Here is a 15,864-nt window from a genome sequence, read left to right on the forward strand (position 1 = left end):
CACGCTACGCAAATACTTCCCCAAACAAGCTATGTCCCCAGCCCTGGCTGGAAAGTTTTGTTTGTTTGTTTGTTTTTCGAAACAGGGTTTCTCTGTAGCTAAGGAGCCTGTCCTGGAACTAGCTCTTGTAGACCAGGCTGGCCTCGAACTCACAAAGATCCACCTGTCTCTGCCTCCCGAGTGCTGGGATTAAAGGCGTGCGCCACCACCGCCCGGCCTGGCTAGAAAATTTTAAAGTCAGGAAGTGAGACGATCATTTCTATGTGTAAGAATCACATGGCCTCAGGGTAGCGCGTGGCTGGAGGAAGCAAGCCTTGACGGTAGCCTAGCTGTAAAGGTGGTGGCGGCCACAACTGACATGTTTAGGAAGCAGAGTCCATACGACGTGACTTACAGGACGGGGTCAGGTTTGAGGTCGAGAAGGAAGAGATGGCTCAATAGTTGGCACCGGCTGCTTTTCCAAACAACCCAGGTTCATTTTCCAGCATCCACATGGTAACTCACAACTGCCTGTCCCTCCAGTTTCAAAGGATCCGATGTCTTCTGGCCTCCTTGGGCACCAGGCATGCACAAGGTGTGCAGATATACACATTAAGTAAAATAATAGTTAGAGGGAGAGGTGCGGTGCGGAGTGAGAGAATAGGGTCAAACTTAGGTTTCTACGTTAGGCAGCCAAGCAGTTTAAGGCTCTTGTTCAGCAGGAGTTTTGAGAGTGATTGCAGGCGGCCAGGAGAGGCCCCGGGTTAACAAAAATATTGGGTACTTTTGAGGCTGCCAAGTAGAGGCATTAGCATGAATGTGGGGTGATTGTCATTGGCTTGTTTTTGTGGTACTGGAGGTTGACTTTCGGACCAAGTACAAAGTGAGTTATACCCTCAGCACTCTCTTTACTTTTTTTTATAGACCAGGCTGGCCTCAAACTCACAGGGATTCACTTCCCTCTGCCACCCGAGTGCTGGGATTAAAGGCATGCACCACCACCACCCGGCTTCTCTCTTTACTTTTTATTTTGAGATGAGGTCTCATTACATGGCTTGGGCAGGTCTTGAACTTATGACCCTCTTGACACAGGGTCCACCTGGCTAGTTATTTGAGGTTTTTTTGTTTTGTTTTGTTTTGGTTTTTTGAGACAGGGTTTCTCTGTAGCTTTGGTGCCTGTCCTGGAACTAGCTCTTGTAGACCAGGCTGGCCTCGAACTCCCAGAGATCCGCCTGCCTCTGCCTCCCTAGTGCTGGGATTAAAGGCGTGCGCCACCACCGCCTGGCGTTATTTGAGTTTTTAATTTGGGTTAATAAGCCATCTGTATATGTAGTTTGGGAGTTGGAGAAGGCTTAAAGAAGTCAGGCCTGGTGGCACATGCTTGTAATCCTAGCACTCAGGTGGCAGAGGCAGGAGGATTTAGTATTTAAAGACAGCTTGCAACAACCAAATCCTGTATCAGAAACAAAGGGCCCTGTGGATGACTTACTGGCTCTGCTGCTAAGCCGGAGAACCGGAAGACCTTCCTGATAGCAAGAGAGCTGTTGATGTCCTTCACCTGAGCACCAAAACAAGATCGCACGCACGCGCGTGTGTGTGCGCGCGCGCACACACACACACACACCAAAAATTGATAATGAAAAGTAGAAGAGGGCTTGTGGCGCTCCAGCACCAGTTTGGACCACAGGGTGACCTCCTGAGGTCATGAGCACTACTGGGCCACGCCCCACCAGGGCACCTCACTGCCCTTTTACTAGTTTCTGCTTCCTGTTATCCCCGTGAACAGCTGTTTGTCTCGGCTGTCCCCACTATTACCTTTGAGTGGGTCTTTTTAGGAGCTTCAAAACTTTTCCTAAGACTCGCTCTTTGGGGGCTAAAGAGATGGCTCAGGGATTAAGAGCACTGGTTGTTCTTGCAGAGGTCCTGAGTTCCCAGCAACCACGTGGTGGCTCGCAATCACCTATAGTGGGATCTGATGCCTTTCCTGGCATAAAGGCATACATGCAGATAGTGCACTCATATACATAAAATAGATAAATATTTATATAAATAAATAAATTTCCTCTTTCACCAGGGGTGACTTTAATCAGCACTTGGAAGGCAGAGACAGGAGAACCTCGGTGGGTTGAGGCAGCCTGATCTACATATCATTTCAGGATAGCATAGAGAGACTCTCAAAAAAATAAACAAGCTGGAGAGATGGCTTAGTGATGGCTCAGTGTCTCCTTCACACAGACATACATGCAGAAAAACCACCAATGCACATAAAATAAAAATAGTTAAAAAACAAAACCAATTAAATAACAATAAATTACTTTCAACTGCATTCCCAAAGGCCAAAACTTGTAAACATTAGAGGTGTGCATACAGCTCAGAGACACCTGGAGGAACCCAAATCCTCATTCTGTCTGGAGGGGGGTGGGGTAGGACCCTTATCTTGTTTTTTTTTTTTTTTCTTTTTCTTTTCTTTTTTTTTTTTTTGGTTTTTCGAGACAGGGTTTCTCTGTGGCTTTGGAGCCTGTCCTGGAACTAGCTCTGTGGACCAGGCTGGTCTCGAACTCACAGAGATCCGCCTGCCTCTGCCTCCCGAGTGCTGGGATTAAAGGCGTGCGCCACCATCGCCCGGCCCTTATCTTGGTTTTAATTTTTTTTTTTTTTTTTTTTTGGTTTTTCGAGCCAGGGTTTCTCTGTGGCTTTGGAGCCTGTCCTGGAACTAGCTCTGTAGACCAGGCTGGTCTCGAACTCACAGAGATCCGCCTGCCTCTGCCTCCCGAGTGCTGGGATTAAAGGCGTGCGCCACTACGCCCGGCGCCCTTATCTTGGTTTTAAGAGGTTGCTCATAACAGGTTGCAAACTGATACGTTACCTCATTCCTAATGTTTCCAGCCTGGGAGGAAATTTTCAAGATGAGAGAAAAGCTGTAGGCTTGACCAGGGACAGGCTGACTCTCTGGGAAATGAGCTGTGGGAGAAAATGCAGCTTTTACAAAGAAACCACCTTCCCGCTTTCTATGTTGTTTGATGTGGTTTTGAGGCACCGCGTAGCCCTAGCTGGTCTAGAACTGGCTGTGTAAGTCTGGTAGACCTTGAACTCACAGAGATCCTCTTGCCTCTGCCTCCTTCCTGGCCTTATTTGTGTGTGTGTGTGTGTGTGTGTGTGTGTGTGTGTGTGTGTGGAGAGGAGAGACAGAGAGAGAGAGAGAGAGAGAGAGAGAGAGAGAGAGAGAGAGAGAGAGAGAGAGAGAGGTAGCCTAGGCTGTCCTAGAAATCACTACATAATCCAGAATGACCAACCTCAACCTAGTCATTCTCCTGATTCAGACTTCTAAGTGTTGTAAATATATTCCTATGGTCACTGAAATTATATAAGATGTCCAAAATATTTAGATGAAAATAATATGATTGATTTGTGTGTGTGTAATCTTCATAGTACCAAATACAAAAGGAAGCTGGGTGTAGTGTATACCTTTAATTCCAGCACTTGGGAGGCAGAGGCGGGTAGATCTCCAAGTTTGAGAATGACCTCCAGGGCAGCCAGAGGTACACAGAGAAACCCTGTCTCAAAAGGAGAAAAATGCCGGGCGGTGGTGGTGCACGCCTTTAATCCCAGCACTCGGGAGGCAGAGACAGGCGGATCTCTGTGAGTTCGAGACCAGCCTGGTCTACAAGAGCTAGTTCCAGGACAGACTCCAAAACCACAGAGAAACCCTGTCTCAAAAAACCAAAAAAAAAAAAAAAAAAAGGAGAAAAATGAAACAAAATAAAACAAACAAAAAACAACTTCAAATGTTTTTCTTATAAGAAAAAAAGCAAAGAAAGGGAATTTTTTCACTACTTCCTATCTTTTACCCTCCCATACACTATTTTGGGTAAAAATCAACTGCCTGGTGTTCAGTTTTAATCAAGTGCGTCTTTTTTATTTTATTTTTTCCAAGACAGGGTTTCTCTGTTTAACAGCCCTGGCTATCCTGGAACAATCTTTGTAGACCAGACTGGCCTCAAACTCACAGAGATCCACCTGCCTCTGCCTCCCAAGTACTGGGATTAAAAGTGTGCACCATCGCAGGCGGATCTCTGTGAGTTCGAGGCCAGCCTGGTCTACAAGAGCTAGTTCCAGGACAGGCTCCAAAGCTACAGAGAAACCCTGTCTCGAAAAACCAAAAAAAAAAAAAAAAAGTGTGCACCATCATGCTTGGCAGATATTTATTTTTATTTTATGTGCATTGGTGTTTTTGCCTGCATGAATGTGTGTGAGACTGTTGTATTCCCTGGAACTGGAGTGCCAGACAGCTGTGAGCTGCCACGTGGGTGCTGGGAAGTGAACCAGTGCTTTTAACGGCTGAGCCATCTCTCCAGCTCTCTGTCCTTATTCTTACTGGTCATTATCTCCTCTTTCTCCTTTCCACCCTGATCACTTAAATCTTCTATTCCCCCTATGTTAATACATTTCCCCACCAACCTCTTGTGGCCAAGCCATGGGGGAGGATCAGAGTTAGTGTATGCTTGCCTGAAAATCATACTTTTGATCTCTAGCTACCTAAAATATTTACCAAAAGTTTAACTTCCCAACACCAGGGGTGTCTCTCCCAGTTTATCTCTCTCTCTCTCTCTCTCTCTCTCTCTCTCTCTCTCTCTCTCTCTGGTCTCCCTTAAGAGTGCATTAGTCCTAAACCTTTTCCTCCGTGCTGTTAGCACACACTAAATCTTTCTCTGTCCCTCTTGAGGCAGGGATCAGCCCCAATCATTTTCTCTGCACCTTTTCACATGAGCACATAAATCTTGTATCCTCCCACTGCACCATCAAAGAACCGTGGGTCCAGAAAGTTCTTTTTATTGTAGTTTATCTGTGTCATTCAGGCTCTCAGGACCAACTTGTCCTTTTCCTGTTGTAAGAATCCGTCGGTCCCTGCAGCTCCCACATTCGTGCCTGTGATTCATATCCTCTCAGAGCTATCTTTACACGCAGGTCTCTGAGCCTCCTTTATAGCCTCCTCTCATCTTCCTGTTATGGTTAGCTCCCTATCCTGTGCCATCTCACTCCATCTCCCCCTCAGTCCTCACGTCGCGATGTCTGTGTAGAACAAGCCCCTTCTTCCCATCAGTGATGGATACATTTCACAGTGCCCCTCCGCACATTCCAACTGTAAACAAAGAGTTCCCTTTCACTCATCCCCTAAACTCTTTCCTGTTCTAACTCTTGAATCTTATGGTCGCAGCTGCCCAGTCTGCCCCTTGACTTTTCACGTCCTGCCGGCGGCCCTCCACCTCGGAGGCAGTGTCCTTCCTGTGATGCAGAAATCCTTGCGCGGACACTCCAACCCCGGGTGCACACCGCGCTCCGCCCTTCCCTGAAAGTAGATCCGGCTAGGCAGACAAAAGTTTGGAGAAGTTGGGTCGGGGCGAGTGAGAGCCAGGGGGGCGGGCCGGCCGGCGGGCGGGCGGTGGCACGAGCAGACGCGTGGACTAGAGGACGGCTGCTGCCTGCCGTGGGCCCTGCCAGCCGCGAGCGGACCCTCTCGCCGGGGCATGCTTCGGGATCGCGGGAGCCCGGCACCTGGGCCGCCCGCTGAGCCCTCGTGCGTCTCTTGCACCCCGGGAATCCGAGACCCGGGGAACCCAAGCCCGGCCTTGGGCCTTAACGCTGCAGCGTGCCGGGCGGGGAAGGGGCTGCAGGCCCCAGATCCGAGGGCATGGAGCGGTTAGGGGAGAAAGCCAGTCGCCTGTTAGAAAAGTTGAGACTCTCGGACTCCGGCAGCGCCAAGTTCGGCCGCAGAAAGGGCGAAGCGAGCCGGTCTGGGTCTGATGGGACCGCCGGAGCAGGCAAGGGGCGCCTGAGTGGGTTGGGGGGACCTAGGAAATCAGGACACCGAGGAGCTAATGGGGGGCCCGGGGATGAGCCTTTGGAGCCGGCCAGGGAGCCAGGGTCCCTGGACGCCGAGCGGAACGCACGCGGCTCCTTTGAGGCGCAGCGCTTCGAAGGGTCCTTTCCTGGGGGGCCGCCGCCCACTCGAGCCTTGCCGCTACCTCCGTCGTTGCCTCCTGATTTTCGGCTGGAGACCACGGCCCCGGCCCTCAGCCCTCGCTCCAGCTTCGCCAGTAGCTCGGCCAGCGACGCGAGCAAGCCGTCGAGTCCCCGGGGCAGCCTGCTGCTGGACGGGGCGGGGCCCGGCGGAGCCGGAGGTAGCCGGCCGTGCAGCAACCGGACCAGCGGCATCAGCATGGGCTACGACCAGCGCCACGGGAGCCCGCTGCCCGCGGGGCCGTGCCTGTTCGGCCTCCCCCTGACTACTGCCCCGGCGGGCTACTCCTCTGGAGGGGTTCCGTCCGCCTACCCGGAGCTCCATGCCGCCCTCGACCGACTGTGCGCTCATCGGCCCGTGGGGTTCGGCTGCCAGGAGAGCCGCCACTCGTACCCCCCAGCCCTGGGCAGTCCCGGAGCACTAGCCGGAGCCGTGGTGGGAACAGCGGGGCCCTTGGAGAGACGTGGGGCACAACCCGGACGGCACTCAGTTACGGGCTACGGGGACTGCGCCGCGGGGGCCCGTTACCAGGATGAACTAACAGCATTGCTGCGGTTGACGGTGGCTACCCACGGTGGGCGAGAAGCCGGTGCCCGTGGGGAACTCTCGGGGATTGAGCCGTCGGGTCTGGAGGAGTCCCCTGGTCCCTTCGTTCCAGAGGCCTCCCGAGCCCGGATGCGTGAGCCAGAGGCCAGAGAAGATTACTTTGGTGAGTTGGAGAGATGAGGCTAGGGACCCGAGAGACCCGATAACACATGCGGTTTCCCAACACCCCGACGGTCCAAATTGCCAGTGGCCGGGGGTTTCAGGCGGAGACCCCCGACTAGAAAAGAGGCCAGAGGGATGGAAGAGGGCCGACCCTAGAACACTTGCTCGTTCCTGCCAGGTTTTTAATGGGACCGGGCTACTGATCCCTGACAAATTCAATTCTGATTTTCTTGGGAGTCTCTTTTTTTTTTTCCCCAAGCGTCGGAGCACCTAGGCTTGTCGCAGTAGGAGGCCTTGTAAGGAGGAGGCGCTGCGGGGCCCGGAGAGCATCCTCCCGCGCCCCCCTCGCGGCTGAGCTCCTGCAAGCTCTGGCGTGCCGCGCCCCCACCCGCTCCGTGCTCCGCCCGTAGGAATTTAGGGAATGCGCGGGGGGCGGGGCGGGCGGCCGCGTGCGTGCCGACTCCTGCCCTGGCGCTCCAGGTGTCGTGGGCGGCGCCCGCCAGGCGGAGGGGTGGGGAGCTTGGGCTCGCGTTGGGGGACGTTTGCTAGCTCCGGCGTAGTCGTGGCTGCTGTCGGGGAAATGGAATCTGGGTGGGAGGCCTGAACTCCCTAGAATGGAAAGCGGGCACTCAAGTCTTGTCCCCTGTCCCGTCCGCCCTAGTCCTGGTGGTGGAGGTGTGTGCCGGGGGCCTTTTAAAATAGGCCAATGTTAGGAATACTTTTATGTCGGTATTACAGCGAGTACCTATCAGCCTGTTTTCCCCAGCCTCCGGAAGTCTTGCAAAATCAATGACCGCTTGGAGACCATTACCCCTGGATAGATACCTGCTTTGCGTGACTACCAAGCATTACCTGACTTTGAGTACCCCCTAATCTTGACCATCATTCAGGAAGAAGTAACTCTACATCCCTGCTCCTGTTGAGGAAACCTGGCCACAGCCTCTCTCCACTATTCCTTTCAAGAAGTAGTGATCGGTTGTTAAAGCTAGGCGGTGAGGTCTTATCAAACTCCACAGACCTTACTGAATTATATGATGCAGTTCTGATTTGATTCGGGAGGAAACTCACTCCTGACTCTGGGGCTCTCAGGTTTTCCAGGGACCCTCTGTTCCACACCCCCCTCCCCATGGTTAGAAATACGAACAGAGAGAAGGAGAATTGTGAAGAAGTTCAAAGGTAGTACCGAGGTAGGCTGGAAGGGCTTGAGAACTCAGCGCGCTGCCGCGCGCGCTCACACACACACTTTTTGACTTACTCGGGAAAGGGGGGCAGAGCAGATGATCTAAATCACTTTGCTCAAGGTAAACAGTGGCGATGTCCATTTAACAATTTCCTTTGGAGACCCACGAGAGAGTTGGAAAAGAAGTCTCATTGGCTAAACCCTCAGAGCCCAAAGAAAGCCACAGAAAGCACGGTAAAATGGCAGGAAGACGCTAGGTGTGGATGGTCTGTGAGCGGAGGTGATGCAAACGTGCCCGAGCAGCTTCCTCTTTCCACAGTGTCCTGGCTCTGACGGGACCCCCCGGCATGGCATTCTTGGGCAAATTCCTCTGGTCATGAGAAAGGAGAACGAACACCTTTTGAACTCAGAGATGAGGCCAGGTTGCTGCTGACAGAACCCCTACAGTAGACTGGCCATTCCTCTGGTCATGAGAAAGGAGAACGAACACCTTTTGAACTGAGATGAGGCCAGGTTGCTGCTGACAGAACCCCTGCAGTAGACTGGCCTTCTTTTACTGTTGTCTCTAGTTAGGGGCCCTCTTGGCTTCAACACTGCCCAGCTGCCAGAGGGTGGGAACAGGACAGGCCCGGGCCCATCAGTTGCTGCAGCTGCCGCACCAGCTCCCAAACCCCCTGGGCAAAGACTGGGATGGGCCCCGACAGGCAGGGAGTGTGGCAGTGTGCCGAGGGGGAAAGGTGGGGCAGGCCCGTTGGGATCTGCTCCCCAAAGACAGGTCTTAGCCCTCAGTCATGGGCCTGGAATTGGGGAGTGGAGGGAAGGAAGAACACACCCAGGAAAGGCTGGTTCCAGAGCCAGGTGTATGCATGTTAGTGGAGAGTCCCGGGGAAGAGCAGCTAAGCCCTGATTCACGTGTCAGGAAGGCCGTGATACTGTTTGCCACACTCCCCCGCCCCATCCTATACATTCCTGGCCCCTGAAGCCTCAACTGTGTTTTTATTGATTTCCCTAGAGGATTGTTCACATGGCCCACCGGCACAAAAGACCCTCTGCTGGGCCAGATCGAGTTTTATGGGTGGTAAAAACTGAAGTTTTTACCTCGTGGGCCTGGATTGCTTGGAAGTTTCTCCAGGTGCCGCTGAACCCGTGTGCTGGCATCTCCATCGCCCGCCGCTTCTCGCGCACTTGTCCCAAAAAAACAAAGCATCTTGAACAATTTTTTTTTAGGATTAGGTTCTGTGCTAAGCGCAAAAAAAGTGTTCAGAGAATTTCCACTAATTAAGAAGATCTGCCTATTTTTTCCTTTCTTTCTTTTTCGTCCTCAAACAGGTCTCGTGGCTTCAACATAGGTTTCAACTGTTGTGTAGCCTAAGTAACCTCGAGCTCCCGGTCCCTCTCGCCTCTGCCTCCTGACTGCTGGGTTGCACTGTGAACTATCATAGCCATTTCCTTGGTGCCAGGGGTGGAACCTGAGCTTTAACACGGGAGGCAAGCATTCTACAAGTCGAGCTTGCGTCCCGTTTCTGATCACCCTCTCTTCTCAAACGCTAAGGGAGCTGTGTCCTTTGGCAAGTCAGTCAAGCGCATTTGAGCAAGCTTGGGGTGCCTAGATCCGTGCTGAGGAATTGGGGGCGAGCCACTGACCAGCTCTTCCCTCGCAGGCACCTGCATCAAGTGCAACAAAGGCATCTACGGGCAGAGCAACGCCTGCCAGGCCCTGGACAGCCTCTACCACACCCAGTGCTTTGTCTGCTGCTCCTGTGGTGAGTGCACCTGCTGCAACCCCCTCACCCCCTCACCCCCACCCCCTACCCCCGCCCCACCCCCCGCTGGACCCTTTCATGGAAAGGAACACCTGTCAGGGTACGCAGCTGCCCTAGCTCCTGCATGCCTGTCTGAGTGCTACCTGACTTCCCTCCCTGAGCTGGGTCTGCTTTTTGGAGTTCTCTTGTCTTCTAGCCTCCTCTCTTCTCTAAACCTCCCTTTTTCTTGTGCCTCCCTGCTGGCCCAGCCTTGGGCTCCCGCCCCACCTCTCCTCGGTGAGGTTTGGTCTTGGGCAGCAGAGTTGCCTGGGGCGACGGTGAAAGACTGGAATGTGGGAAGGGCGGGTGTGGGCTGGGGGAATGGGTAGCTGGTGGGGGGGGAGGGTTTTCTCTTGGCTGGTCAGAGTTCAGCCACCTCACTAGAGTGGAGGCCACCAGGCCATGCCAAGCTGATGACATCACACTCCAGGAATGTCTGCCGATGCTGTTAGCTCAGGAGGCCCTCTGTGGGGGTGCTCCCCCCACCACACCCTCCCTCACCTCTCATTATCCCTTCTCCACTGCTTACCCATTCTGATTCTTTGGCTAACCCTGTAATCTCCTATCTCTGCCGTCTGACTCCAGCGCTCAGCTTTTCTCTTCCTCCCCCAGCTTCTGCCTGCATCTCTCTGGGCTGTTCTGGCTGTCTTTTTCATTGGGCCTCTTCCGGGTATGTCCTCTTCTTTCTTCTCCCAAGTCATTTAAGTGAGCTTTTCTAGCCGACGGAACCCTCCCCCACCCCCACACACCTTGCTTATCTGTGACCACTTAGACCGTATGGGGGTAGCTCTGTGGATGGTGGTCTGAAGGGAAGTGATCCACCTGCCTCTGACCCCGGAGATGCCTGCATTCCTCTGAGCTCCCATACAAAGCCATAACTCCCAGATGTCCTGACCGCCATAGGGCAGCAAGTGGCAGGAAGGAGCTAGACAGATGTGAGAGCCAGATACTGATGGGAACAAAGGAACCTAGGTTAGAGGTCCCAGAGAGCGAGGTCTGGGAAGGGTGCTCAGGCAAATAAATCAACCTGGTCTGAGCGCACCAGCCTGCCTGACCTTGGCTGGGCTCTCAAGTGGCTCCCTGTGTACTGGGCCCTGAGGAGGTGTGGGAAAGCAGGAGCTAGAGGAGCAGGGAATAGAAAAGTTGTTCGGGGGACTGGAGAGATGGCTCAGAGGTTAAGAGCACTGACTGTTCTTTCTGAGGTCCTGAGTTCAATTCCCAGCAACTACATGGTAGCTCACAACCATCTGTAATGAGATCTGGTGTCCTCTTCTGGAGAGTATATGCAGACAGAACACTGTATACATAATAAATAAAAATCTTTAAAAAAGAAAAAAGGGAAAAGTTGTTGGGGCTACAATGAGACCACAGTCAATTAGAATTGTACTGTATGGTTTTTTTTTTCCTCTTTGGCCAAGCTGACCTTAAACTCTTGATCCTCCTGCCTCAGTCTCCACATGCACATGGTGTTTTTGTCTGGGAAGGAAGACTAGACAGTTAGAAGGGAAAGCTGTCTTCTGCAGCACTGGGGAGCAGGGACCAGAGGCAGAAAAGCTCTGCCTGAGGGCCCCCAAACCTAGGCTTCTCTGCTGTTCCTAGGACGGACTTTGCGCTGCAAGGCTTTCTACAGCGTCAACGGCTCTGTCTACTGTGAAGAAGATTATCTGGTGAGCCAGGAGTGTCGCTCTGCCTGACTCTGGGACAGTCTTGGGTGGTGGCCCACCCGTTGGGTTGGGTTCCATTGTTTTTCATCTTGGTGACACCTTTTGTCCCTTCTCCAGTTTTCAGGGTTTCAGGAGGCAGCTGAGAAGTGCTGTGTCTGCGGCCACTTGATTTTAGAGAAGGTAAGAAAGGCACCTCAGCTGAGACCTGGCCATGAGGGGAGAAGTGGCTTCGTAAGCATGAGAGAAGGCGGCTGAGGGACCCTATCACTAGTGATCCATGTTCTCACCGTTCGTCCCCAGTCCTGTCTTGCGTTGCTACCCCTCTGCCCATGAGAGCAAATTTGTAACCCTGGTGTCACCCTGCTGGGCCTGTGATCTGTCTCTCCCCCAACTCCCACCCCCACCCTCCCCCACACCGCCCCCAACTGTACAGACACAACCTGCCCTCCAGCTACTGGCTGGAGGGCAGGTGGAGCTCTGTGAGTTCGAGGCCAACTTGATCTACAGAGTGAGTTCCAAGACAGCCAAGGCTGTTATACAGAGAAACCCTGGATTTTTTTTTTTTTTTTTGGTTTTTCGAGACAGGGTTTCTCTGTGGTTTTGGAGCCTGTCCTGGAACTAGCTCTTGTAGACCAGGCTGGTCTCGAACTCACAGAGATCCGCCTGCCTCTGCCCCCCGAGTGCTGGGATTAAAGGCGTGCGCCACCACCGCCCGGCTCGAAACCCTGGATTTTTGTTTTGTTTTTCGAGACAGGGTTTCTCTGTGTAGCTTTGGAGCCTGTCCTGGAACTCACTCTGTAGACCAGGCTGGCCTTGAACTCACAGAGATCCCACTGCCTCTATCTCCCAAGTGCTGGGATTAAGGAAGTGTGTTGCCACTGCCTGGCTAGATTGGTGATTCCTACCTATGGCCATCTAGTAGATACCTGGGAAGGGTTAGAAAAAAAATAAATAAAAATTCTGGCAAGTTGTAATAAAAAGTTAGGTGTGGCCAGAGGTGGCAGTTGTGCTGGTTGAGCGAATGCCTTACGTGAACAGCCTTGGGTTCCTCTTTCCTAAGCACTGTACATCCCAGACATGGTGGTACACGCATGCCTGTTATTTCAATTTTATGAAAGTGAGGCAAGAGGGTCTGGAGTTCAAGGTCATCCTCGGTTACAGTTTTTAAGGCCAGTCTAAGATACATTTGGCCCTGTCTCCAAGAAATAACAGAAATCCACAGGCCTGGAAGTTTCTGAGACCTTTGTTAGGATTTTTTTTTCTGCCTTTATTTTAAGACTCCTTGGTCCCCTCAAATTATGTAGCATTCTTCTAGGAGGACAGGAGGGGGTTGGAACATAATGGGTAGCTGAAGCCCAAGACAGAACGGAGACTGATCCTCCTCCCACCCTGCGAGCCAGATCCTACAGGCCATGGGGAAATCCTATCACCCAGGCTGCTTCCGATGCATCGTTTGTAACAAGTGCCTGGATGGCGTCCCCTTCACAGTGGACTTCTCCAACCAGGTGTACTGCGTCACTGACTACCACAAGTGAGTCTGCCCTCGGGGGGGCGGTAAGATGTGGTCCTGGGCCCAGGGATCCCTCAGCCTCAGCTGATCATGATTCTCTCTTTCAGAAATTATGCCCCAAAATGTGCAGCCTGTGGACAACCCATTCTCCCCTCGGAGGTCAGTGTGTCTGAGTTCCACAGGGCAGCCAGTACTGCTGCCTCTTGGGAAGAGATGGGGACATGCAGCCTAGCCTCCCTTGGGAAGTGGTACTTCTGAGGAATGTACATTCCGGAAGATTCCCGTGTGACTCTGCTCTTGGGGTCACCACCCTGACCTAAACTTCCGGACCCAGGCATGTCCGATAGTCTTGCTGGGCCCGGGCTCCATATCTTCTGTCCCTGTCCAGAGAACAAGGCTCTCAAGGTCACCAGATACAGGGACTGAAATTATCCTTCAGCTGGTAAAAATGGGGTTAGAGATTCTTTAAGCTGTGTGTGGAGGAGGTATGCCTAGGAGAAAAGCCAAAGGCCTGTTTCTTAGACTGACTTGTGCCCAGCCATGTCTTTCCCCACTCCTCCCCGTTTCCCTGTTTCTCTACACACATGAGGAGTAGGGAAGGCCCTGCCCCTATATAGAGGGAGAGCCGAACGCATGGAGGCTCCTGTCCTGGAGCAGTGCTGTGGTTAGGGGTGCATTCTGGTAGGAGCTGCTAAAACATCTCAAAGCTACATGGGATTGTATTTAACTGCAGAGAGGCCTTTGTAGGATCTGCCTGTTGGAGCGGGAGGGTTTCTGTGGATGGGACGGTGACTTCGGGGACACTATGCTGCACTCACCCCCGTGGGGCTCTACGTGTTTCAGGGCTGTGAGGACATTGTGAGGGTGATCTCGATGGACCGTGATTATCACTTTGAGTGCTACCACTGTGAGGTCAGTATGGGTGTTCAGGGCTGATGGAGGGAAGTTGGGGTTTGGGAGGGGAACTGGGCATCTGTGGAAGTGATGGAGGACACTGTTGTGACCTGTGTCCAATCTCTCTTGTCCTCTAGTAGCTACTCTTCCTGGTCCTGGTTGTTGATGTGGTTTTGAATGTGGCTTCCCCAGAGTGAACTAACTGCTGGAGGTGGGGCTTGTGCCATTATCTCTGCAACAACAGCGACCCCTGGTGTCCAGGCAGAGAGGGCTTCTTGGGTTTTTGCTTCCACCCTCCCTGCCTGGCCACCATCTCCCAGTCATTGGCTAGTCTGACATTGAGCAGGATAGACTCCCAAGATGGCCTCAGTGTGGGGGGAAGCCTGGGCTGTTGTGAACTAATGGTCTTCTTCCTTAGGACTGCCGCATGCAGCTGAGTGACGAGGAAGGTTGCTGCTGTTTCCCTCTCGATGGACATTTGCTCTGCCATGGCTGCCACATGCAGCGACTCAATGCCCGACAGCCCCCTACCAACTATATCTGAGCTGTAGTTTCTGCTGCTGCCATCACCACTGTGGAGAAATGCCCTGGCCAGCCGAGGCGAGGAATGCACTCTGCAATCCTTGTGAAGAGGTCTCTGGGGAGGCCCCAAAGGCCAGAGACCCAAAGATCCTAACATTCCAAATAGGCTGTGGAGGAGCCTTCTGATGGCCAGGAGGGTGGACTGGCCTTCGTCGTGTGCCGCCTGTGCTGCCGCGATTGCCCCAGGACACATGGGCGGTGTCAGTACTTTCTGAACATCAGGTTCTGGTGTATATTTCCAGTATATGTTTCTGTAGAAGTCGAGCAACGTTCCAGCGCTGGCTGGATCACACGAGGGGGCATCACAGAAACCACCCCCAGTCTGTTGTACCCAACGGAAAGGGGTCAGCCAGGCCTTTCCCACAGTGTCCAGTCTTTGTGTGCAGGAAGGGCTGGAAGCCTTGGACTCTATGATGAGTCATTTCTCGGCTGTCTCCCTAAAGACTAGAGAGCTCCCCGTCTGTCTGCTGGGATGGGGACCAGCTCTGGGGGGCCTGCTGCCTGTGTTGCCTGTTTCTCAGGGACCTGGGGAGGCTGAGTAGGGCCTGTCCTTGGTTGCTGTTTTTCTCAGTTGCTAGACATAATGAGCAGGTCTCTGTGTGTGATACTTTCTGGGTGGGATGTCCAGGAAGCTTCAGGCTAGCCCCACTGCGGTTTAAGTGCACTGAGCCCTCTAGCCCTAGCCCAGCACATGTGGATACATTTGTATCCATGTGTGCAGCCCCCTCTGCAACCCCTTTTTTTCTCAGGTGACTTTTACACTTAGTTCCCTAGCAGTAGTTTATCATTTGAGGCCCACCTCTTAAAGGGATCGTGCATTGGATCTGCTACAGCCCTACAGCTCGAGGCTTTGGGGAAGCTGGAGAGAACAAGATGGTTTGACTTGGTTCTAGTCCAATTAACTGAAGCTCTAGTTCACCCAAGGCCAATGTGTTAAAGTAAGTTCGCTTGTTGGCTGAAAGTTCGGTTCATTTGTTTTCGAGAGCTCGGTCCCCTTTGAGTGTTTCTATAGCTGTCTGAGTGTGCTGTTCTTTGCATTGCACTGAGCACTCAGTGTTTCCGCCTTTTTGTCAAGAGTACTCCAGTTATTAGCACCCAGCATTTACCAACCTTGTGGCACTTTGTAAGTGATCAGACTGCTCCCTGCCTCCGTGGGTGTCTTTTCCTGCTTCTCCAACACTTAAATAAAGTTTAAATCCTAGCAATAAATAACAGTTGGTATGGATATTTAGTATTGTGTTTGTTTCTTACTTTGGTATTTGTTGTAAGTTCATTTATCAATATCCCTTGAAGATATAAGGGAGCCGGGTGGTGGTGGCACACAGCTTTCATCCCAGCACTGGGAGGGAGGCAGAGTCAGGTAGATTTCTAGTTCAAGGCCAGCCTGGTCTACAAAGCAAGTTCCAAGACTGCTGTTACACAGAGAAACTCTGTCTTGAAACAAAACAAAAAGGAAAACAAGAAAAAACATAATGGAACTCCTTATAGTTTTGGTACATTGGTCTGACTTCTACATTTATTTTTAT

At 52.4% G+C, this 15,864-nt stretch overlaps 1 protein-coding gene across 1 annotated transcript; it reads left to right on the forward strand.

Moving 5' to 3' along the window:
* The first annotated feature begins 5,372 nt into the window (after nt 1-5,372).
* On the forward strand, nt 5,373-15,535 carry Ajuba (ajuba LIM protein). The gene is made up of 8 exons (XM_057786859.1): nt 5,373-6,707; nt 9,548-9,649; nt 11,288-11,355; nt 11,470-11,532; nt 12,753-12,883; nt 12,970-13,021; nt 13,706-13,774; nt 14,175-15,535. Exons 1-8 carry the CDS (start codon nt 5,669-5,671, stop codon nt 14,298-14,300), a joined length of 1,650 nt encoding a protein of 549 aa, XP_057642842.1. The 5' UTR covers nt 5,373-5,668; the 3' UTR covers nt 14,301-15,535.
* Nucleotides 15,536-15,864: the final 329 nt, after the last annotated feature.

Source organism: Chionomys nivalis, chromosome 12, assembly GCF_950005125.1.
Source record: "Chionomys nivalis chromosome 12, mChiNiv1.1, whole genome shotgun sequence".
In the NCBI taxonomy this organism is placed as follows: Eukaryota; Metazoa; Chordata; class Mammalia; order Rodentia; family Cricetidae; genus Chionomys; species Chionomys nivalis.